The sequence below is a fragment of the Hemiscyllium ocellatum genome, chromosome 4, assembly GCF_020745735.1.
Source record: "Hemiscyllium ocellatum isolate sHemOce1 chromosome 4, sHemOce1.pat.X.cur, whole genome shotgun sequence".
NCBI lineage: Eukaryota > Metazoa > Chordata > Chondrichthyes > Orectolobiformes > Hemiscylliidae > Hemiscyllium > Hemiscyllium ocellatum.
In genome coordinates, this window is record NC_083404.1 from 143,954,584 (window position 1) to 143,979,965 (window position 25,382).

Genomic DNA, 25,382 nt, shown 5'->3' on the forward strand with positions numbered 1-25,382 from the left:
TAACTCGTAGCACTGGGAGTAATCCAGATATTACTACCCTTGAGGACTTATTTTTTAAATTGTCTTCCCGATGTAGAGGAGACCACATTGAGAGCAAACGGACACAGTGGGTGGATGTGGAGGAAACTCTCTGCTGGAGGCCCCTTTGGGGCCTCAGACGGAGGTGAGGAGGGAAGGGTGGACACAAGTTTTACACCTCTTGTGGCAGCAAGGGGACATGTGGGGTGTGGATAGTGGTTTGGTGGGGAGCATGGACCTAACAAGACAATCATAGAGGGAATGGTCTCTGCTGAAGGTAGGTAGGGGTCAGGCGGGAAATATATCTCTGATTGTAGGTGTTAGAAATGGCAGAGGATAATATGCTGTATCTGGATATTTGCGGGTTGTAAGGTGGGGGGTGACTGGGGGATTCTGTCCTGGTTGCAGTTGGAGGGGTGGGGTTCAAGGGCAGAGGTGTGAGAAGTGGAGGAGAATATTGGGGGGCATTGTTGATCATGTGGGAGGGGAATTTGTAGTCCTTGAAATAGGAGGCCATCTGGGATGTCCTGGAGTGGAATTGTTCATCCTGGGAGCAGATACAATGGAGGTGGAAAAATTAGGACTAAGGGATCACATTTTTATAGGAGGGAGGTCAGACAAGGTGTAGTCCAGACAGCTGTAGGAGCCAGTGGGTTTGTGTTACATGTCTGTGTTGAGTCGGTCACTGGGGATGAAGAGGTCCACGAAGGGGAAGGAGGTGTCTGAGATGGTCCGGGTGAACTTGAGGTCAGGGTGGAAGTGGGAGTACATTCAGCAGAGAGTCTCCTGCACATCCACCCACCTCATCTACTGTGTCTGTTGGTCTCGATATGGTCTCTTCTACATCAGCGAGACAGGATGCCAACTTGTGGAGCATTTCAGGGAACATCTCTGGGGCACATGCACCCAACAACCCCACTGCCCTGTAGCTGACCACTTCAATTCCCCCTCCAACTTCACCAAGGACATGCAAGTCCTGGGCCAAATCCAAGCCACCTGATGACTGGAAGAATGCCTCAACATCCACTTTGAGAACCCCCCCCCCCCCCCATCCACATGGCATCAGATTCGATTTCACCAATTTCCTCATCTCCCCTTCTCATACCTCATCCCAGATCCAACCCTTCAGCTTGGCACTACCCTCTTGATCTGTCCAAAGTGTTCATCTTCCTTCCCATCTATCCCCACTGACCTATCACCACCACCCCTCACCTGCATCTGCCTATAGCCTTCCCAACTACCTCACCCCCAGCCCCACCTCCACTCTCCTATTTATCTCTCAGTCTCCTTCCCTCCCCCACATTCCTGATGAAGGGCTTTTGCCCAAATCATTGACTCTCCTGCTCCTCAGAAGCTGCCTGACCTGCTGTGCTTTTCCAGTGCCACACTTTGCGACTCTGACTCTCCAGCATCTGCAGTCCTCCTTTTGTCCTGGTCACTGATGTGCAAAGAGAGTTGGGAGTTTTAGTGCAGGATATCCCTCAAAGGTAAACTCGCAGGTTGAGTCTGTAGTTGGGAACGCAAATGCAATGACAGTATTTATTTTGAGAAGACTTGAATATAAAAGCAGGGATGTACTTATGAGGCTGTATAAGGCTCTGGTCAGGCCACATTTGGAGTATTGTGTGCAGTTTTGGGCCCCATACCTCAGGAAGGATGTACTGGTCATGGAGTGTGTTCACAGGAGGTTCACAGGAATGGTCCCAGAAATGAAAACCTTAACAAATGAGGAACATTTGATGACTCTGGGTTTTATACACGATGGAGTTGAGAAGAATGAAGCGGGGACATCTAATTGAAACATACAGATACTGAATGGCCTGGACCGTTTAGATTTGGGAAGACGTTTCTACTGGTAGGAGAGATTAGGGCCTCAGGGTAAAGGGAAGACCTTTTAGAATAGAGATAAGGAGAAATGTCTTCAGCCAGAGAATGGTGAATATATGGAATTCAATGCCACAGAAGGCTGTGAATATTTGAGATTGAGATAGATAGATTCTTGAGTATCAAGGTGATGAAGGGTTACCGGGAGGAAACAGGAGAATGAGAAAGTCATATTCCCTGATTGAATAGTGGAGCAAACTCAATGGGTTGAATGGCCAAATTTCTGCTCCTTTACCTTATGGTCTAAATCTTTCAGAGTTAAAGTGTTTGTTACTGTTGTCGCAAAATTTTTAAGGACTCCTCGACATGAATGAGTGCCATTTCTGTGAAGTTGGGGACCTTGAGATGACCCTGAAGTGGATCATCCACTTGACATTTGGGATGAGCATCTGGATGAGTACTTAAACTGTCAGGACACAGTAGGCTATGGACCAAGTGCAGGTAAATTGGATTAGTCATAGAGTCATGCAGATGTACAGCATGGAAACAATCCTTCGGCTCAACTCATCCATGCTTACCAGATATCCTAAATTAATCTAGTCCCACCTGCCAGCACTTGGCCCATATCTCTCCTATTCATACACCCATCCAGATGCCTTTTAAATGCTGTAATTGTACCAGCCTCCACCACTTCCTCTGGCAGCTAATTTCATACACGTACCACCCTCTGCATGAAAAAGTTGTCCCTTAGGTTCATTTTAAATCTTTCCCCTGTCACCCTCAACCTATCCCTTGTAGTTCTGGACACCCACACCCCAAGGAAAAGTCCTTGTCTATTTACCCTATCCATGCCCCTCATGATTTTATAAACCTCTATAAAGGTCACCCCTCAGCCTCCAATGTTCCAGGAAAAAAAGTCCCATCCTATTCAGCCTCTCCCTATAGCTCAAACCCTCCAATCCTGGCAACATCCTTGTAAAACTTTTCTGAACTCTTTCAAGTTTCTCAACATCGTTCCACTAGCAGGGAGGCCAGAATTTCACACCACATTCCAAGATTGCCGAAACAATGTCCTGTACAGCCACAGCTTGATCTCTCAACTCGTGTACTCAATGCTCTGACTAATAAAGGAAAGCATACCAAACACCTTTTTCACTATCCTGTCTGCCTGACATTCCACTTTCAAGGAACTATGAACGTACACTCCAAGGTCTCTTTGTTCAGCAACACTCACCAGGACCTTACCTTTAAGTGTATAAGTCCAGCCCTGATTTGCTTTTCCAAACCTCACCTTTATCTAAGTTAAACTCTATCTGCCACTCCTTGGTCCATTGGCCCATCTGATCAAGATCCCATTGTACTGTCAGATAACCTTCTTCGCTGTCCACTACACCTCCAATTTTGGTGTCATTTGCAAACTTAATAACTATACCTCCTATGTTCACATCCAAATTATTTATATAAATGACGAAAAGCAGTGTACCCAGCATCGATCCTTGGGGCACTCCACTGGTCACAGGCCTCCAGTCTGAAAGGCAGCCCTCTCCCACCACACTCTGTCTCCTACCTTTAAGCCAATTCTGTATCCAAATGGCTAGTTCGCCCTGTATTTCATGTGATCTAACCTTGCTAGCCAGTCTATGAGGAACCTTGTCGAACGCTGTACTGAAGTCCATATAGCCCTGTTGACTATCCCTAATCCAGTCCTTGCCTGTTTAAATACATGTAAATCCTGTCCCTCAGGATTCTCTCCAACAAATTGCCTGCCACCGATGTCAGGCTCATCAGTCTGTAATTCCCTGACTTTTCCTTACCACGTTTCTTAAATAGTGGCACCACGTTAGCTAATCTCCAGTCTTCCGGCTCACCTGTGACTCTTGATAATACAAATATCTCAGCAAGGGGTCCAACAATCACTTTCTTAGCTTTCCACAGATTTCTACAGTATACCTGGTCAGGTCCTGAGAATTTATCCACCTTTATGTGTTTTAAGACATTCAGCACCACCTTCTCTATCATATGGCCATTTTTCAAGATGTCACCATCTATTTCCCCACATTTTGTATCTTCCATGTTCTTCTCCACAGTAAATAATAATGCAAAATGCTCGTTTAGTATCTCCCCCATCTCCTGTGGTTCCATACATAGGCTGCCTTGCTGATCTTTGAGGGGTCCCATTCTCTTCCTAGTTACCCTTTTGTACTTAATGTATTCATAAAATCCATTTGGATTCTCCTTAACCCTATTTGCCAAAGCTTATGTCCCTATCTTGCACTCCAGGTTTCCCTCTTAAGTATACTCCTACCGCCTTTATACTCTTCTAAGGATTCATAGAACATAGAACATAGAAAAATACAGCGCAGTACAGGCCCTTTGGCCCTCGATGTTGCGCCAATCCAAGCCCACCTAACCTACACTAGCCCACTATCCTCCATATGCCTATCCAATGCCTGTTTAAATGCCCATAAAGAGGGAGAGTCCACCACTGTTACTGGCAGGGCATTCCATGAACTCACGACTCGCTGAGTAAAGAATCTACCCCTAACATCTGTCCTGTACCTACCACCCCTTAATTTAAAGCTATGTGGCCTCATAATAGCTGACTCCATACGTGGAAAAAGGTTCTCATGGTCAACCCTATCTAAACCCCTAATCATCTTGTACACCTCTATCAAGTCACCCCTAAATCTTCTTTTCTCCAATGAAAACAGCCCCAAGTGCCTCAGCCTTTCCTCATACGATCTTCCTACCATACCAAGCAACATCCTGGTAAACCTCCTCTGCACCCGTTCCAGTGCCTCCACATCCTTCCTACAGTCTGGCGACCAAAACTGCACACAATACTCCAGATGCGGCCACACCAGAGTCTTATACAACTGCAACATGACCTCAGGACTCCGGAACTCAATTCCTCTACTAATAAAAGCCAGTACGCCATATGCCTTCTTCACAGCACTATTTACCTGGGTGGCAACTTTCAGAGATCTGTGTACATGGACACCAAGATCCCTCTGCTCATTCACACTATCAAGTATCCGACCATTAGCCCAGTACCCCATCTTCTTGTTACTCTTACCAAAGTGAATCACTTCACACTTAGCTACATTGAACTCCATTTGCCACCTTTCTGCCTAGCTCTGCAACTTATCTATATCCCGCTGTAACCTGCCACATCCTTCCTCACTGTCATCAACTCCACTGACTTTCGTATCATCCGCAAACTTGCTCACCCAACCTTCTAGCCCCTCCTCTGGGTCATTTATAAAAATGACAAACAGCAATGGTCCCAAAACAGATCCTTGCGGAACACCACTAGTAACTGCACTCCAAGATGAACCTTTACCATCAACTACTACCCTCTGTCTTCTTCCAGCCAGCCAATTCCTAATCCAAACCTCCAACTCACCCTCAATGCCATACCTCTGTATTTTTTGCAGTAGCCTACCATGGGGAACCTTATCAAACGCCTTACTAAAATCCATATACACCACATCTACCGCTTTACCCTCGTCCACCTCCTTAGTCACCTTCTCAAAGAATTCAATAAGGTTTGTGAGGCACTCAATCTCTGCTGTCTATACCTGACATATACTTTCTTCTCTTTCTTAACCAAAACCTCAATTTTTCTAGTCATCCAGGTCTCCCTACACCTATCAGTCTTGCCTTTCACCCGAACAGGAACTTATGGTCTCTAGACTCTTGTTATCTCATTTCTGAAGGCTTTCCATTTTTTAGCTGTCCTTTTACCTGCAAACATCCGCACCCAATCAACTTTTGAAAGTTCTTGCCTAATACCGTCAAAATTGGCCTTTCTCCAATTTAGAACTTCAACTTTTAGATCCGATTTATCCTTTTCCATCACTATTTTAAATCCAATAGAATTATGGTCGCTTGCCCTAAAGTGCTCCCCCACTGACTCCTCAGTCACCTGCCCTGCCTTATTTCCCAAGAGTAGGTCAAGTCTTGCACCTTCTCTAATCGATACATCCACATACTGAATCAAAATTTTCTTATGCGCATTTAACAAATTCCTCTCCATCTAAACCCTTAACAGTATGGCAGTTCCAGTCTATGTTTGGAAAGTTAAAATCCCCTACCATAACCACCTTATTATTCTTACAGATAACTGAAATCTTTTTACAAATTTGCTTCTCAGTTTCCTGCTGACTATTTGGGGGTCTATAGTACAATCCCAATAAGGTGATCGTCCCTTTCTTGTTTCTCAATTCTAATTAAATTACCTCCCTGAACATTTTCCCTGAAATATCCTCCCTCAGCACAGCTGTAATGTAATCCCCTGTCAAAAACGCCACATTCCCCCCCTTCTCTTGCCTCCCTTTCTATCCTTCCTGTAGCATTTGTCTCCTGGTACATTAAGTTGCCAGTCTTTTCCATCCCTGAGCCATATTTTTGTAATTGCTATGATATCCCACTTCCATTTTCCTCCCCATGCCCTGAGTTCATTTACTTTCCCTGTTAGACTGGTTGCATTGAAATGAATGCAGTTTAATTTGCCTCGTTCTTTGTTTTGTTCCTGCCTGACCTGACTGTTTGACTTGCTCCCTTTCCCAACTGTACCAGTCTCAGACTGATCTCTTTCCTCACTATCGCCCCACACTCCCACCTTACTAGTTTAAATCCTCCTGAGCAGCTCGAGCAAATCTGCCAGTATATTATTCCCCTTCCAATTCAGGTGCAATTCATCCTTCTTAGAAGGTCACTTCCACCCCAGAACAGATTCCAATGATCCAAAAATATGAACCCTTCTCCCGTATACCAGCTCCTTACCCAGGCATTAATTTGCTCTATCCTTCTATTCCTACTCACACTAGCTCATAGCACCAAGAGTAATCCAGATATTACTACCTTCAAGGACCTCCTTTTTAAATTTCTGCCTAGCTTCTTATATTCTCCCTTTAAAATCTCATTCCTTTTCCTTTCTGTGTCCTTAGCTCCAGTGAGTACAATGACCTCCTGCTGGTCCCATTCCCCTTTGAGAATATTCTGCATTCTCTCCAAGATATCCTTAATCCTGGCACCAGGGAGGCAACACACCATTCTGATTTCCCATTGTCAGCCACAGAAATATCTGTCTGTGCCTCTGACTAGAGAGTCCCCTAAAACAATCGATTGCTTGAAACCTGACATACCTCTCATTATATTAGAGCCTGTCTCAGTACCAGAAACTTGGCTGTTCGTGCTACATTCCCCTGAGAGTCCATCACCCCCTACATTTTAGAATCCATAGAATCCCTACAGTGTGGAAACAGGCCCTTCAGCCAAGCAGGTCCACACTGACCCTCCAAAGAGTATCCCACCCAGCACCATTCCCCTATTATTCTACATGTACCACTACCTAATGTGCCTAGCCTACACATCCCTGAACACTATTGGCAATTTAGCATGGCCAATTCACCTACCCTGCACATCTTTGGATCATGGGAGGAAACCAGATCTCTCGGAGGAAACCCACTCGGACATGGGGAGAACATGCAAACTCCACACGGTTGCCTAAGGCTGGAATTGAACCCAGGTCCCTGGCACTATGAGGCAGCAGTGCTAACTACTCAGCCACCATGTTGTCCCAAAGCAACATGCTTGTATGAGATGGGGATAGCTGCAGAAATCTCTAACACTACCTGCCTCCCTCTCCCATCTTTCTTGGAGGTAACCAATCCCCTTGACTGTATCTGTGGTTTTTCTCCCTTCCTATAACTGCCATTCATCACACCCTGTAGCTCCTGTAAATTCCTCATTGCCCCAAACTGCCGCTCTAAACAATCCATGAGATGTGATAGGATTCACAACTAAATACACTTACTGTAGACATAATCATCAGTAACATGGAAAGCCTCCCTAGACTCCCATGTCTGACAGGAAGAGCATATCACTCTACTGAATGCTATCTCTTTAACAGTCTACAGCAAATTTTACTGCTCTAAAAAGCATTGTTCCAGGCTATATTAGTACCTATGTTTTATATTTTTTAATTTTAATCAAGAGACAGATCTCAGTAAAATATATAACCAAAAAGAATCCACCCAACCCACTACTAAAAAAAGGTTGTTCTTAAAAACTATGCACTATCTCCCACACAGGTTCCTCCAAGGTCAGCTGGAAATTTTGCTGATTAAACAATTTTGTTAGACACACTCCAATGTCCAGAAATACTTGAACTCAAACAGCAAAGATAGTAGCTGTGCAGATTCACTGCTGCATCAGACAGCAGTGTAGGTCTCTCTCTCTCTCTCTTTCTCTTACTCACTCTCTCACTCTCTCTCTCTCACACACACACACACACACACGCACACACACATACACACACACACACACACACACTCTCACTCTCTCTCTCTCTCTCTCTCTTTGGTCTCTACCCTTATTCTCTTCCTCCTTTTAAAAGTGCCGTTGTTTTGATTTTTTTTATCCTCAAAGTTCCAAAACAATGCAAGTCTTTATAAAACAGTAATTACTGCTCCTGGAATTCAAGAAATCACCTCCAACACCTAAAATACCTCAAAAAAGGAGCAGCTCTTACAGCCGCAATTTTTTCCAATCCTCCATCTTGGAATACCCATTAGTGCAGCTTGGTGTTTGCGTTGGCACAGACGCAGTGGGCAGAAGGGCCTGTTTCTAAACTGCATGACGTCTGGCTGAAATGCTTTAGCCTTATCTTTTGCACTGATGTGCTGGGCTCTTCCATCATTGAGGTTAGGGATATTTGTAGAGCTACCTTCTCTAGTGAGTTATTTAATTGTCCTCTGCCATTTACAACTGGATGTGGCGGCAGCAGCAGGAGCAGTGAGAGCGAGGACCAGGGCACTGCAGGGAAGGGAAATTAATCCGTTAATAACTTATGAATAAGTAGAGCACCTGCTGAGTAGGAACAGACACGGGTCTGCTGAGTAAGTGAGATATATATTTGGGTAGTTACTTTACCCGAAACACTACTTAGGTAATGTCTCCCTCCTCCTCTAACCAAAAAAAAACGGTTCTGTGTGCTGATTTGGTAAGGTTACTAGTTTTTTCCAATAGTCTCTTTGGAAATTCAGAACAGTGGGAATGGATGTTAGGGCAGTTGCATGCTCCTCCTGTGGGATGTGGGAGGTAAGGGTCACCACTAGTGTCTCCAATGACTTCATCTGCAGGAAATGCACTCAGCGCCAGCTCCTCAGAAACCACGTTAGGGAACTGGAGCTGGAGTTGGAGCTAGATGAACTTTGGATCATTTGGGAGGCAGAGGGTAACAGAGAGGAGTTACAGGGAGGTAGTGCACCTCAGGTACAGGAAAAAGGTAGATGGGTTGCAGTCAGGGAAAGGAAAGGGAACAGGCAGACAGTGCACATTAGCACCAATGCACATTAGCTAGGAAAAGGGGTGAGGATCTAAAAAATGATTTCAGAGAGTCATGTTAGAAGGGTTTAAACTAGTTTGGCATGGGGATGGCAACCAGATCTGCAGATCAGAAGAGAGGGTGGTTGTATAATGGGCAGAGTTAGAATGTAGAGAGTCTGTCAGGAAGGATGTGATAGGGCAAACGGATGGTTTAAAGTATGTCTGTTTCAATGCAAGGACTGTTGGGAATGAGAGTGATGAACTTAGAGCATGGATCAGTTCTTGGAACCAAAATGTTGTGGCCATAACAGAGACATGGATTTCACAGGGGCTGGTTGCTGGATGTTCCAGGGTTTAGATCTTTTAAAAAGAACAGGGAGGGGGGTAAAAGAGGAGGGGGAGTAGCATTGTTAATTAGAGAGTAGAAAAGGAGGTTGTTGAGGAGGGTTTGTTTACTGAGTCAGTATGGTGGAAGTCAGTAACAGGGAAGGAGCGGTCACTTCATTTGGGTTTTCTATAGATCCCCCCAATAGCAGCAGAGAGATGGAAGAACAGATTAGACAGCAGATCTTGGAAAGGTGCAGATGTAACAGAGTTGTTGTTATGGGTGACATCAACTTCTCCAATATTGATTGGAACCTCTTTAGTGCAGATGGTCTGGGTGGAGTCGATTTTGTTAGGTCTGTCCAAGAAGAATTCCTGACTTAATATGTAAAAAAGCTGATAAGGGTGAGGCCAAATTGGATTTGGTGCTAGGCAATGGACCAGGTCAGGTGTCAGATCTCTCAGTGGAAGAACATTTCAGTGACAGTGACCATAACTGCCTCACCTTTATCATAGCCATGGTGAGGGTGAGGAACAGACATTATGGGAAGGTGTTTAATTTGGGGACCAGGAGCTGTGGGGGCTAAATTGGGAACAATTGTTCTACGGGAAAGGCACAGCAGAAATGTGGAGGCTGTTTAAGTAGCACTAGAGCAAAACAAAAGGTACTGTGCGCTGGGTTGGTAAGGTTAACTAGCTTTTTTTATTTTTCATTTTTCAACAGTCTCATTGGGAGTTTAGAATAGTGAAAGTGGAGGTAAGGGCAGTTGAATGTTCTTCCTACAGAATGTGAGAGGTAAGGGTCACCACTAGTGTCTACTGACTTCATCTGTGGGAAGTGACCCAACTCCATCTCCTTGAAAACCGCGTTAGGGAACTGGAGCTGGAGCTGGATGAACTTCGGATCATTCGGGAGGTGGAGGGGGTTATTGAGAGGAGGTACAGGGAGGCAGTCACATCTCAGGTACAACAGAAAGGCAGATGGGTTACAGTTAAGGGACAGAAAGGGAATCAGCAAGCATTGCAGGGAACCCCTGTGACTGTTCCCATCAATAACAAATATACCGTTTTGGATGCTGTTGGGGAGAGATTACCAGGGGTAAGCCATGGGGTACAGGTCTCTGGCACAGAGTCTGTCCCTGTTGCTCAGAAGGAAAGGGGGAAAGGAGCAGAGCATTAGTCACTGGGGACTCCATAGTTAGGGGATCAGATAGGAAGGTCTGTGGGAATGAGAGAGTATGTTGCTTCCCAGGTGTCAGGATTTGTCATGTCTCTGATTGTATTTTCAGAATCCTTGAGGGGGAGGAGGGGGGGCAGTCCAAGTCGTGGTCTACATAGGTACCAACGACATAGGTAGGAAGAAAGGTGGGGATCTAAGGCAGAAATCCAGGGAGCTAGGGTAGAAGCTTAGTGCTAGAACAAAACAGGGTTGTTATCTCTGGTTTGTTGCCCATGCCACGTGCTAACGAGGTGAGAGCTGAAAATGTGTTGCTGGAAGAGCACAGCAAGTCAGGCAGCATCCAAGAAACAGGAGTTTCGGGCATAAGCCCTTCTTCAGGAGGACTTCTAACAAGGTGAGGAATAGGGAGAGAGAGGAATTGAACGCGTGGCTACAGGAATGGTGCAGGAGGGAGGGTTTTGGATTCCTGGATAATTGGGGCTCTTTCAGGGGTAGGGGGGACCTCTACAATCAGGATGGTCCAAGCTTGAATCAGAGGGGTACCATTATCCTGGGGTGGTGGAAGGTGGGGGAGGTTAGAAATTTGCTAATGCTCTTTGGGAGGTTTTAAACTAATTCATCTGGGGGATGGGAACCTAAATTGTAGCTTCTTGTCTGGGAGGTTGAGAGTATTGAGGTCAGAAATAAGGTTTCAAGGTTGCAAGAGTGTACCAGCAAGCAGGAAGTTGGTTTAAAGTGTGTCTACTTCAATGACAGTAGCATCCGGAATAAGGTGGGTGAACTTGCAGCATGGGTTGGTACCTGGGACTTCGATGTTGTGGCCATTTCAGAGACATAGATAGAGCAGGGACAGGAATGGTTGTTGCAGGTTTCGGGGTTTAGATGTTTCAGTAAGAACAGAGAAGACCGTAAAAGAGGGGGAGGTTAGTCAAGGACAGTATTTCAGTGGCAGAAAGGACATTTGAGGATTCGTCTACTGAGGTAGTTTGGGCTGGGTTAGAAACAGGAAAGCAGAGGTTACCCTGTTGGGAGTTTTCTATAGGCCTCCAAATAGTTCCAGAGATGTAGAGGAAAGAAGAGCAAAGACAATTCTGGATAGAAGCGAGAGTAACAGGATAGTTGTTATAGGGGCCTTTAACTTTCTAAATATTGACTGGAAATACCATAGTTTGGATGAAAACTGACCCATCTAAAGTACCAATGTTTGCCGGAGAGTTTCCTGACACAGTGTGTAGATAGTCCAACAAGGGGCAAGGCTACATTGGATTTGGTACTGGGTAATGAACCAGGCCAGATGTTCAATTTGGAGGTCGGTGAGCACTTTGGTGATATTGACCACAATTCGGTAATGTTTACTTGAGCGATGGAAAGAGATAGCTATGTTCCACAGGGCAAGTGTTGGGGGGGGGGGGGGGGAGGCAATAATGATGTGATTAGGCAAGAATTTAGGATGCAGAGCATGGGGAAGAAACTGCAAGGGATGGACACGATTGAAATATGGAGCTTATTCAAGGAACAGCTACTGGGGGTCCTTGATATGTATGCACCTGTCAGGCAGGGAGGAAGTATTTGAGTGTAGGAGTCGTGGTTTACTAAAGAAGTTGAATTTGTTGTCAAGAGGAAGAAGGAGGCTTATGTTAGGATGAGATGTGAAGGCTCATTTAGGGCGCTTGTGAGTTACAGGTTAGCCGGGATAGACCGAAAGAGAGACTAAGATGCCCAGGAAGGGACATGAGAAGTCATTGACTGATAGGATGGCTGAGGTCATGGTGCAGCTGTACAAAAGCGTACAAAACTCCAACCACTCTTGGGGTATTGCGTACAGTTCTGGTCACCGCATTACAGGAAAGATGGGGAAGCTTTGGAAAGGGTTCAGAGGAGATTCACTAGGATATTGCCTGGTATGGAGGGAAGGTCTTATGAGGAAAGCCTGAGAGACTTGAGGCTGCTTTCATTAGAGAGGAGGTTGAGAGGTGACTTAATTGAGACATATAAGATTATCAGAGGATTAGATAGAGTGGACAGTGAGAGCCTTTTTCCTCAGATGGTGATGGCTAGCACAAAGGGGCATAACTTAAAATTGAGGGGTAATAGATATAGGACAGATGTCAGAGGTAGTTTCTTTACTCAGAGAGGAGTAGGGGGCGTGGAACACCCTGCCTACAATAGTAGTAGACTTGCTAACGTTAAGAGCATTTAAATAGTCATTTGATAAACATGGAATAGTGCAGACAAGATGGGCTTCAGATTGGTTTCACAGATCAGCGCAACATCGAGGGCTGAAGGGTCTGTACTGCTCTGTAATGTTCTATATTATTGCGAGTGTTAGGACATAGAACTACGTCATAAAGCTCGCAATAACATAGAACAATACAGCACAGAATAGGCCCTTCGGCCCTCGATGTTGCGCCGACGTGTGAACTATTCTCAGCTCATCCCCCTACACTATCCCAAAATCATCCATGTGCTTATCCAAGGATTGTTTAGATCTCCCTAATGTGGTTGAGTTAACTACATTGACAGGAAGGGCATTCCATGCCCTTACCACTCTCTGCATAAAGAACCTGCCTCTGACATCTGTCTTAAATCTATCACCCCTCAATTTGTAGTTATGCCCCCTCGTAAAAGCTGATGTCATCATCCTCGGAAATAGACTTTCACTGTCTACCCGAACTAATCCTCGGATCATCTTGTATGTCTCTATCAAATCCCCTCTTAGCCTTCTTCTTTCCAATGAGAACAGACTCAAGTCTCTCAGCCTTTCCTCGTAAGATCTTCTCTCCAGACCAGGCAACATCCTGGTAAATCTCCTCTGCACCTTTTCCAATGTTTCCACATCCTTCTCAAAATATGGCGACCAGAACTGTACAAAATCTTCCAAGTGCAGCCACACTAGCATTTTGTATAGTTGCAGCATGATATTGTGGCTCCAGAACTCAATCCCTCTATGAATGAAACCTAACACACCGTATGCCTTCTTAACAGCACTACTAACCTGGGTGACAACTTTCAGGTATCTATGTACATGGGACTCCAAGATCCCTCTGCACATCCACACTACCAAGAATCTTTCCATCAACCCAGTACTCTGCCTTCCTGTTATTCTTCCCAAAGTGCATCACCTCACATTTAGCTGCATTGAACTCCATTTGCCACCTCTCAGCCCAATTCTGCAGTTTATCCAAATCCTCCTGCAACCTGTAACATTCTTCCACACTGTCCACTACTCCACCACTTTAGTATCATCTGCAAATTTACTAATCCATCCACCTATGCCTGCATCTAAGTCATTTATAAAAATGACAAACAGCAGTGGTCACAAAACAGATCCTTGTGGCACATCACTAGTATCTGGACTCCAGGCTGAATATTTTCCATCAACCACCACTCGCTGCCTTCTTTCAGAAAGCCAGTTTCTATTCCTAACTGCTAAATCACACTCATTCCCATGCCTCTGCGTTTTCTCCAATAGCCTACCATGTGGAATCTTATCAAAGGCTTTACTGAAGTCCATGTACACCACGTCAACTGCCCTTGGTAGTGTGGATGTGCAGAGGGATCTTGGAGTCCATGTACATCGATCCCTCAAAGTTGTCACCCAGGTGGATAGTGCTGTTAAGAAGGCATACATTGTGTTAGGTTTCATTCATAGAGGGATTGAGTTCCAGAGCCGCAATATCATGCTGCAACTATACAAAATGCTGGTGCGGCCACATTTGGAATATTGTGTACAGATCTGGTCGCCATATTTCGAGAAGGATGTGGAAGCATTGGAAAATATGCAGAGGAGATTTACCAGGATGTTGCCTGGCCTGGAGAGAATATCTTATAAGGAAAGGCTGAGAGACTTGGGTCTGTTCTCATTGGAGAGAAGAAGGCTAAGAGGGGATTTGATAGAGACATACAAGATGATCAGAGGACTAGATATCATAGACAGTGAAAGTCTATTTCCTAGGATGATGACATCAGCTTGTACGAGGGGCATAACTACAAATTGAGGGGTGATAGATTTAAGACAGATGTCAGAGGCAGGTTCTTTACTCAGAGAGTGACATGGCCTACCTGCCAATGTAGTTAACTCAGCCACATTAGGGAGATTTAAACGATCTTTGGATAAGCACATGGATGATCATGAGATAGTGTAGGGGGATGAGCTGAGAATAGTTCACAGGTCGGCGCAACATCGAGGGCCGAAGGGCCTATTCTGTGCTGTATTGTTCTTTGATCGATGTTCTACGACCTGCCCTTGTCGAAACTATGTTGACTATCTGCAATCAAATAGTTGCTTGCTAAATGATTATAGAACCTATCTCTTATAATCCTTTCCAAAACTTTTCCTATCCTGATGAATAACTTTGTCCCACTAAGACAGGCAAGGTGAAGGAAACTTGAGTGACAAGAGAAGGGGAGCATCTCGTCAAGAGGAAGACTGAAGCTTACTGAAGGTTAAGGAAGCAAGGACCTGGCACCGCTTTATAGGGTTACAGAATAACCAGGAAAGAACTCAAAAATGGACTGAGGAGAGCTAGGAGAGAGGATGATAAAGCCTTGTGGGGAAGGATTAGGGAAAACCCAAAGGCATTCTACAGTTATGTGAGAAATAAGAGAATGATCAGAGAGAGGTAGGGCCGATCATGGATCGTGGAGGGAACTTGTACTTGGAATCTGAAGAAGTAAGGGAGGCTCTAAATGAGTTTTGTTTTAGTATTCACTAGAGAGAGGGACCTTGTTGCTAGCGATAATATTAGAGAGTGTGGTGCTGAAAAAGCACAGCAGGTCAGGCAGCATCTGAGGAGCAAGAGAATTGATGTTTCGGGCATAAGCCCTTCATCAGGAATGAGGCTTGTGGGCCGAGCGGGCTGAGAGATAAGTGTGAGGGGCTGGGACTGGGGGGAAGGTAGCTGAAGTCCACACTAATCCTGTGTGGTTGCAGGATCGCAAGGTGGAAGAAGAGGCGTTTCTCCTCCAGGCATCAGATGGTTAGGGTTTGGTGATGGAGGAGGCCCAGGATTTATCCAGTTTGAACTCCATCTGCCATTTCTCAGCCCAGCTCTGCATCCTGTCTATGTCACGCTGCAGCCTGCAGTAGCCCTCAATATTATCAACGGCACCTCCAACCTTTGTGTCATCAGCAAATTTACTAACCCAGCCCTCAACATCCTCATCCAAGTCATTTATAAAAACTACAAAGAGCAGAGGCCCAAGAACAGAGCCCTGCGGGACCCCACTCAACACTGACCTCCAGACAGAATACTTTCCATCTACAACCACTCTCTGCCTTCTGTCAGCCAGCCAATTCTGAATCCAGATAGTCAAATCTCCCTGTATCCCATACTTCCTGACTTCATGAATGAGCCTACCATGGGGAACCTTATCAAATGCCTTGCTGAAGTCCACATACACCACATCGACTGCTCAACCTTTGTTGACCTGTCTTGTCACCTCCTCCACGAACTCAATGAGATTGTGAGGCATGACCTGACCCTGACAAAGCCATGCTGACTGCCTTTAATCACACTATGCTTTGCCACATAGTCATAGATCCTATCCCTCAGAATCATTCCAAAACCTTGCTGATCACAGATGTAAGACTGACGGGTCTGTAATTGCCAGGGATTTCCCTATTACCCTTCTTGAAAAGTGGAACAACATTCGCCTCCTTCCAATCCTCCGGTACGACTCTTGTGGAGAGTGAGGAGGCGAATATCCTCTCCAGCGGTTTATCAACCTCCTTTCTCGCTTCCCGGAGCAGCCTAGGATAAATCTGGTCTGGCCCTGGAGACTTATCAATCTTAATGTTTTCCAAAGTTTCCAGCACATCAACTTCATCAATCTTGATCTGGTCAAGACTGTATCCCAGCTCCTCAAAATGCTCATTCGCAAAAAGGTCCCTTTGCTTAGTGAAAACCAAAGCAAAAAACTCATTCAGGGCTTCCCCTATCTGCTCCGATTCCATGCACAAGTTCCCTCCGCTATCCCTGATTGGCCCTGCCTTCTCCCTGATCATTCTCTTCTTCCTCACGTATGAGTAAAATGCCTTTGGGTTCTCCCTAATCCTTCTTGCCAAGCCTTTTTCTTGCCCCCTCCTGGCTCTCCTCAGTCTATTTCTGAGCTCCTTTCTAGGTAAAAACAAGGACTGCAGATGCTGGAAACCAGATTCTAGATTAGAGTGGTGCTGGAAAAGCACAGCAGTTCAGGCAGCATCAGGAATTCCTGATGAAGGGCTTTTGCCTGAAAAGCCGATTTTCCTGCTCCTCGGATGCTGCCTAAACTGCTGTGTTTTTCCAGTACCACTCTAATCTAGAACCTGAGCTCCTTTCTAGCAGCCTGTAATCCTCTAATGCTGTACTAGACCTTGCTTCCTCCATAAGCAGCCTTCTTCCTTTTGACAAGAAGCTCCTCTGTTCTCATTATCCAAGGCTCCTTAATCTTACCCCTTCTTACCTGTCTCAGAGGAACAAATTCATGCATCACTCGCAACAACAGCTCCTTAAACAGTCTCCACATGTCTGCTGTGCCCTTTCTGTGGAACAATTGCTCCCAGTCTGTACTTCCCAACTCCTGTCTGATATCTTCATAATTTCCTTTTCCTTAATTAAATATCTTTCCTCGGTAACTGCTCCTTTCCCTTTCCAAGGCTGTGGTAAATGTGAGGCAGTTGTGATCACTGTCACCAAAGTGCTCTCCCACCCCAAGATCTGACACCTGTCCTGGCTCGTTGCCAAGCACCAAATCCAAAATGGCCTCTCCCCTCGTCGGTCTGTCTACATACTGAGTAAGGAAACACTCCTGAACACACCAAACAAAAACGGCTCCATCCAAACCATCTGCACGAAGGAAGTTCCTGTCGATATTATTGAGAAAGTTGAAATCACCCATAACAACAACCCTGCTACATCTGCATTTTTCAAAAATCTGCCAGCCTATGAGTTCTTCAATCCCCCTACTGCTATTAGGGGTCTGTAGAAAACCCCCAATGCAGTGGCTGTTCCCTTGCTGTTCCTAACTTCCACCCATACTGACTCAGTAGGCAAACCTTCCTCAACAACCTTCATTTCTGTCGCTGTGATGCAATCTCTGATTAGCAATGCTACAACCCCTCCTCTTTTTCCACCCTCCCAGTTCTTTTTAAACGTTCTAAACCCTGGAACGTCAAGCACCCATTCCTGCCCCTGTGAAACCCATGTCTCCGTTATGGCCACAACATCATAGCCCCAAGTACTGATCCATGCTCTAAGTTCATCACTCTTATTTCGAACGCTCCTTGCATTAAAGCAGACACACTTTAACCAATCCCTTTGTTTCATTGCTTGAGAAACCTTCCCAATAGATTCACTACATCATGTCACTGCTCCATCTGCAACTGTCCCCCTCTCAGGTATGTGACTCTGATTCTCACCCCCTTGCCAAACTAGTTTAAACCCTCCCGAATCCCATGAGCAGATCTCCCACCCAGGACATTTGTGCCCCTCCAGTTCAGGTGCAACCCGTCCTTCATGTACAGGTCCCACCTTCCCCAGAAGGTATCCCAATGGGTCTAGGTATCTGAAGCCCTCCCTCCTGCACCAGCCTCGCAGCCACGTGTTAAGCTACATTTGCTGACTGTTCCTCACCTCACTATCTCGCACCAGTAGCAAACGTGAGATCATTACTGTACTCGTCCTGCTCTTCAGCTTCCAACCTAACTCTCTATGGTCACTTTTCAGATCCTCAATCCCTTTCCTGGCTATATCATTGGGGCCAATATGTACCACGGTTTCTGGCTGCTCATCCTCCCCCTTCAGAATCCTATAAACCCGATCGGCGCCATCCCAGACCCTGGCACCAGGGAGGCAATATACCTTCCGGGAGTCCACAAAATCTCCTGTTAATCCGTCTAACTATTCAGTCCCCTGCCACTAGCGCTTTTCTATTTCCCCCCCTTCCCTTCTGAGCCACAGTGCCAGGCTTAGTGCCAGAGACCTGACAACTATGGCTTTCCCCCGGTTGGCTGTCCCCACCAGCAGTATCCAAAACGGTATACTTATTGCTGAGGAGCACGGCCACAGGAGATCCCTGCTCTATCTGTTGATTCCCTTTCTAGTCGGCAGGGACATGTGAAGTGTCTATCACCAGCCACATTCTGCAGGAGGAACATGCAACTGCCCTGACATCCAAATCCCGCTACTCTGAAAGCCCACACAGAACTAAACAAGGGAAGAGAAGAAGAAAAAAAAGAGAAACCTGAAAACTTTCCAAGTGTACAGACTCTTAGTATTGTTAGAGGAGGTGGGTGGGAGGGAGGCCCTATAGTATAGGGTCTTGGGTTTAGATCTCACCCACTTAAAAACTTTCCGGCAGCCTTTGTTTCTCTCTGCCCTCTCTCCTCGCTGCTCTTTTCAAAATAAAATGTTTTATACCCACCTTCCCAGCAGTCCTTCGTTCCTCCCTCACACCTCTCAGCAAATGGAAGCCCTGACACTTGAGGTAAGTTTTTTAAACTGTTCTACCCACCTTCCCAGCAGTCCTTTGCTCCTCCATTGCACCATGTAAGGACAGCACGGTGGCTCAGTGGTTAGCATTGCTGCCTCACAGCACGAGGGTCCCAGGTTCGATTCCAGCCTCGGGCAACTGCCTGTGTGGAGTTTGTACATTCTCCCTGTGTCTGTGTGGATTTCCTCCAGGTGCTCTGGTTTCCTCCCACAGTCCAAAGATGTGTAGGCCAGGTGAATTGGCCATGCTAAATTGTCCATAGTGTAAGGTGCATTAGTCAGAGGGAAATAGATCTGTGTGGGTTACTCTTCAGAGGGTCGATGTGGACTTGTTGGGCCAAATGGCCTGTTTCCACACTGGAGGGAATTTAATATAATCATAATCAAACCTCTCGGCAAATGGAGGCACCGACACTTGAGTTAAGTTTTTTTTCTTCTGTTCAAGAAAGGGAATAGGGAAATCCCTGGGGATTACAGAGCATGCAGTCTTATGTCTGTGGTAAGCAAGGTATTGGAAAGGATTCTGAGGGATAGGATTTATGGCTATTTGGAAAAACACAGTTTGATTAAAGATAGTCATCATGTCTTTGTGAGGGTTGGTCATGTCTCACAAACCTTATTCTTTGAGGATGTGATGAGACAAGTTGACAATGGTTGAGCAATGGATGCGTTGTGTATGGATTTCAGTAAGACACTTAGAGTCATAGTGATGTACAGCATGGAAACAGACCTTTCAGTCCAACCTGCCCATGCCGACGAGATATCCCAACCCAATCTAGTCCCACCTGCCAGCACCCGACCTATATCTCTCCAAACCCTTCCTATTCATATACCCATCCAAATGCCTCTTAAATGTTGCAATTGTACCAGCCTCCACCACATCCTCTGGCAGCTCATTCCATACTCGTACCACCCTCTGCATGAAAATGTTGCCCCTTAGGTCTCTTTTATATCTTTCCCCTCTCACCCTAAACCTATGCCCTCTAGTTCTGGACTCCCTAACCCTAAGGAAAAGACTTTGCCTATTTATCCTATCCATGTCCCTCATAATTTTGTAAACCTCTATAAGGTCACCCCTCAGCCTCCGACGCTCCAGGGAAAACAGCCCCAGCCTGTTCAGCCTCTCCCTATATAGCTCAAAGCCTCCAACCCTGACAACATCCTTGTAAATCTTTTCTGAACCCTTTCAAGTTTCACAACATCTTTCAGATGGAAGGAGACCAGAAATGCACGCAATATTCCAACAGTGGCCTAACCAATGTCCTGTACAGCCGCAACATGACCTCCCAACTCCTTTACTCAATACTCTGACCAATAAAAGAAAGCATACCAAATGCCTTCTTCACTATCCTATCTACCTGCAACTCTACTTTCAAGGAGCCATGAACCTGCACTCCAAGGTCTCTTTGTTCAGCAGCACTCCCTCGGACCTTACCATTAAGTACATAAGTCCTGCTAAGATTTGCTTTCCCAAAATGCAGCCCCTCGCATTTATCTAAATTAAACTCCATCTGCCACTTCTCAGCCCATTGGCCCATCTGGTCAAGGTCCTTTATAATCTGAGGTAACCTTCCTCGCTGTCCACTCCACCTCCAATTTTGGTGTCATCTGCAAACTTACTAACTGTATCTCTTTTGCTCACATCCAAATCATTTATGTAAATGACAAAAAGTAAAGGACTCAGCATTGATCCTTGTGGCACTTCACTGGTCACAGGCCTCCAGTCTGAAAAACAACCCTCCACCACCACTCTCTGTCGTCTACTTTTGAGCCAGTTCTGTATCCAAATGGCTAGTTCTCCCTGTATTCCATGAGATCTAACCTTGCTAACCAGTCTCCCATGAGGAACCTTGTCAAGTGCCTTACTGAAGTCCATATGGATCACATCTACCGCTCTGCCTTCATCAATCTTCTTTGTTACTTCTTCAAAAAATTAAATCAATTTGTGAGACATGATTTCCCACACACAAAACCATGTTGACTATCCCCAATCAGTCGTTGCCTTTCCAAATACATGTACATCCTGTCCCTCAGGATTCCCTCCAACAACTTGCCCACCACTGAGATCAGGCTCACCGGTCTATAGTTCCCTGGCTTGTCCTTACCACCCTCCTTAAATAGTGGCTCCACATTTATCAACCTCCAATCTTCCAGCACCTTACCTGTGACTATCGATGATACAAATATCTCAGCAAGGGGCCCAGCAATCATTTCTCTAGCTTCCCACAGAGTTCTTGGGTACACCTGATCAAGTCCTGGGGATTTATCCACCTTTACCCGTTTCAAGACATCCAGCACTTCCTCCTCTGTAATCTGGATATTTTGCAAGATGTCACCATCTATTTCCCTACAGTCTATATCTTCCATATCCTTTTCCACAAGGTTCCCCATGATAGGTTAATTCAGAATGTAAGGAGATGTGGGATACGAGACATTTGCCTATCTGGATACAGAATTGGCTGGCCTAAAGAAGACAGCGAGTGGTCGTGGATGGAAAGTATTCCACCTGGAGGTCGGTGACCAGTGGTGTCCCATTGGGATCTGTTATTGGGTCTCTGCTTTTTATAGCTGAAAATGTGTTGCTGGAAAAGCACAGCAGGTCAGGCAGCATCCAAGAAGCAGGAGAATTGGCGTTTCGGGCATGAGCCCTTCTTCAGGAATGATTCTCCTGCTCCTTGGATGCTGCCTGACCTGTTGCGCTTTTCCAACAACACATTTTCAGCTCTGATTTCCATCATCTGCAGTCCTCACTTTCTCCTCTGTTTTTTATAGTTTCTTTTTAAATGGCTTGGATGAAGAAGTGGAAGGGTGGGTTAGTAAGTTTGCCGATGACACAAAGGTTGGTGGTGTTGTAGACAGTGTCGAGGGCTGCTGCAGGCTACAACATGACATTGACAGGATGCAGAGCTGGCCTGAGAAGTGGCAGATGGAGTTCAACCTGGATAAATGCAAAGTGATTCATTTTGGAAGGTTGGACTTGAATGCTGAATGCAGGGTTAAAGACAGGATTCTTGGCAGTGTGGAGGAACAGCAGAATCTTGGGGTCCACATACATGGTTCCCTCAAAGTTGCCACTCAAGTTGATAGGGTTGTTAAGAAGGCGTCTGGTATTTTGGTTTTCATTAACAGGGGAATTGAGTTTAAGAGCCGTGAGATTTTGCTACAGCTCTATAAAACCCTGGTGAAGACACACTTGGAATATTGTGTCCAGTTCATGTCCTTTATCGGAAGGATGTAGATGCTTTGGAGAGGGTGCAGAGGAGATTTACCAGGATGCTGCCTGGAATGGAGGGCTTGTCTTATGAAGAGAGGTTGAGTGAGATTGGGCTTTTCACACCGGAGAGAAGTATGAAAGGTGATTTGATAGAGGTGTACAAGGTAATGAGATGCATAGATGTAGAGTAGATAGCCAGAGACTTTTCCCCAGGGCATAAATGGCTGTCATGAGGGAGTCATAATTTTAAGGTGATTTGAGGAAGGTATGGGGGAAATGTCAGAGGTAGGTGCTTTACACAGAGAGTGGTGGGTGTGTGGAATGCACTGCCAGCGGTGATAGTAGAGTCAGAGACATTAGGGACATTTAAGCGGCTGCTGATCAAACACATGGCTGGCAGTAAATTGAGGGGTGTGTAGGTTATGTTGATCTTAGATTAAGATAAATGTTCGGACAACATCGTGCGCTGAAGGGCCTAAACTGTGCTTTACTGTTCTCTGTTCTATAACTGCAGAACTTAGATCTGCTCCCGTATGTTGTGGGATCGCTTAACCCTACCTATCACTTGCTGCTTATAGTGTTTGGCACACAAGTATTGGTGTATGGTAGCTTCACCAGGGTGACATCTCATTTTTAGGTATGCCTGTTGCTGCTGCTAATAAATAAGAAGGAACTGTTCCCATTGTTAGAGGGATCAAGAATGAGAGGACATGAATTTAAGCTGTCTGATAAAAGAATCAATGAAAACAGGAGAAAAACCTTTTCTCCTCAGCGAGTCATTAGGGTCTGGAATGTATTATCTGAGAGTGTGGGGAAGGCAGGTTCAATTCGAATGTTCTGGGGGACCTGAAGAAAAACTGTGTGTTGATTTAAGGTGTTATTTAAAGCAACAAATCAATTCTACAATGGAATCATTGAGATGAAGTTTTGTTACAGTGGTCTTTGGTTAACAATCTTATCTATTCATTTTCTAGGTTGTCCACAAAACCAGACCTTTAGTCAATGTGCGAATATTTGCCCACATAGCTGCTCAGACCTTCGGTCTGAAACAGAGTGTCAGCAGGATACCTGTGAGCCTGGATGCCTTTGTCCACCGGAGCAGGTGGGTCTGTTAGTTCGATAATACCAACTAAGCTCATAAATTTCTGGATTCTTACATGAAGATGTGGTTGGCAACGGCTCGGCCTCCAACAGTTGTCCTTGAACTGAGTGGTTTGATTGGTCATTTTCGAGGGCAATTTAGTGTTAACCATGTTGTTGAGTATCTGGAGTTACATGTTGCCCAGACCAGGTAGAAGCAAAACAAATAGGAGCAGGAATAGACCATTCAACCATTGGGCTTGCTCCACTATTCAATATCACCATGGCTGTTCATCCAACTTAGTCCTCTCTTGCTTCTTTCTCCCCATTTCCTTTGCTTCCTTTAGCTATGAAACTCCTTCTTGAAAACGTTTAATGTTTGACCTCAACTGCTTTCTGTGTCAGAACATTCCACAGACTTCCTACTCTCTGGATGAAGATATTTCTCCTCAACTGAGTCCTAAAAGGCCTACCTCTTATCCTGAGGCTGTGACTGCTGGCTCTTGGCTCCTTGATCACTAGTAAAGACAACAGGTTCCATTAAGAGTATCAACGCACCAGATAGATTTTTAAGACAATCAAACATCATTCAACCAGTTTTTCTTAATTCCAACCATCTTCAACTGCTTCATCAATGACCTTGCCTTCTTGATAAGGTCAGAAGTGGGGATGCTCACTAATGATTGTACAATGTTCAGCACCATTTATGACTCCTCAGATACTGATGCAGTCCATGTTGAAATGCAGCAAGACCTGGACAATATCCAGGCTCTGGCTGATAAATGCTGAAAATGTGTTGCTGGAAAAGCGCAGCAGGTTAGGCAGCATCCAAGGAGCAGGAGATTTGACGTTTCGGGCATACGCCCTTCTTCAGGAATGAGGAGAGTGTGCCAAGCAGGCTAAGATAAAAGGTAGGGAGGAGGGACTTGGGGGAGGGGCGATGGAGATGTGATAGGTGGAAGGAGGTCAAGGTGAGGGTGATAGGCCGGAGTGGGGTGGGGGCGGAGTGGTCAGGAAGAAGATTGCAGGTTAGGAAGGCGGTGCTGAGTTCGAGGGAATCGACTGAGACAAGGTGGGGGGAGGAGAAATGAGGAAACTGGAGAAATCGGAGTTCATCCCTTGTGGTTGGAGGGTTCCAAGGTGGAAGATGAGACGCTCTTCCTCCAACCGTCGTGTTGTTATGGTCTGGCGATGGAGGAGTCCAAGGACCTGCATGTCCTTGGTGGAGTGGGAGGGGGAGTTAAAGTGTTGAGCCAGTGGTTGGTTGGTCCGGGTGTCCCAGAGGTGTTCTCTGAAACATTCCGCAAGTAGGCGGGCCGTCTCCCCAATATAGAGGAGGCCACATCGGGTGCAGCAGATGCAATAGATGATGTGTGTGGAGGTGCAGGTGAATTTGTGGCGGATATGGAAGGATCCCTTGGAGCCTAGGAGAGAAGTAAGGGAGGAGGTATGGGCGCAAGTTTTGCATTTCTTGCGGTTGCAGGGGAAGGTGCCGGGAGTGGAGGTTGGGTTGGTGGGACGTGTGGACCTGACGAGGGAGTCACGGAGGGAGTGGACTTTTCGGAATGCTGATGGGGAGGGGAGGGAAATATATCCCTGGTGGTGGGGTCCGTTTGGAGGTGGCGGAAATGACGGTGGATAATGTGCTGTATACAGAGGTTGGTGGGATGGTAGGTGAGAACCAGTGGGGTTCTGTCCTGGTGGCGGTTGGAGGGGCAGGGCTCAAGGGCGGAGGAGCGGGAATTGGAGGAGATGCGGTGGAGGGCATCGTCGATCACGTCTGGGGGGAATCTGCGGTCCTTGAAGAAGGAGGCCATCTGGGCTATACGGTATTGGAACTGGTCCTCCTGGGAGCAGATGCGGCGGAGACGAAGGAATTGGGAATATGGGATGGCATTTTTACAGGGGTTAGGGTGGGAGGATGTGTAGTCTAGGT

The 25,382-nt window shown here is 45.9% G+C and overlaps 1 protein-coding gene across 1 annotated transcript in view; it reads left to right on the forward strand.

Moving 5' to 3' along the window:
* The window catches only part of sspo (SCO-spondin), a 538,757-nt gene that overhangs the window by 448,877 nt on the left and 64,498 nt on the right, over positions 1 to 25,382 (forward strand). The window contains exon 99 of the mRNA XM_060824077.1: positions 23,341 to 23,468. Coding sequence (XP_060680060.1) covers positions 23,341 to 23,468 — 128 coding nt within the window. The remainder of the gene's footprint in view (positions 1 to 23,340; positions 23,469 to 25,382) is intronic.